The sequence below is a fragment of the Myotis davidii genome, unplaced genomic scaffold (genome assembly GCF_000327345.1).
Source record: "Myotis davidii unplaced genomic scaffold, ASM32734v1 scaffold800, whole genome shotgun sequence".
NCBI lineage: Eukaryota > Metazoa > Chordata > Mammalia > Chiroptera > Vespertilionidae > Myotis > Myotis davidii.
In genome coordinates, this window is record NW_006292343.1 from 93002 (window position 1) to 93283 (window position 282).

The following is a 282-nucleotide window of genomic DNA, read 5'->3' on the forward strand; positions in this document are numbered from 1 at the left end:
ACCCAGGCTGGCAGCGGGGCTGGCATTGCCCCAGGCCCGTCCGGGGGGCCCGGTCACGAGCTGGCACCCGATGGCCCTATTTGGGAAATGGCGCCAAGGCCCTTTCACACCGGTGCTCACCCAGGGTTTCCAGGGCGGGCTTCAACCGAAGGTCAATCTTGTGTTCCTCTTCAGCCTGCGGGTGGAGTGGGTCAGGGCCAGCAGGTCCTTTCTGCCGGTGCTGGCTCCGGGGACCTGAGAGGGACACTCACCTTCCGCCATAGGGGCCGCCCCAGCTCCGGG

At 67.7% G+C, this 282-nt stretch overlaps 1 protein-coding gene across 1 annotated transcript in view; it reads right to left on the minus strand.

Annotated features, from left to right (window-relative positions):
• Positions 1-282, minus strand: part of COMTD1 (catechol-O-methyltransferase domain containing 1) — a 2742-nt gene that overhangs the window by 723 nt on the left and 1737 nt on the right. Inside the window, exons 6-7 of the mRNA XM_006765842.2 lie at positions 252-275; positions 121-175 (exon numbers count right to left, since the gene is read on the minus strand). Coding sequence (XP_006765905.1) covers positions 121-175; positions 252-275 — 79 coding nt within the window. The remainder of the gene's footprint in view (positions 1-120; positions 176-251; positions 276-282) is intronic.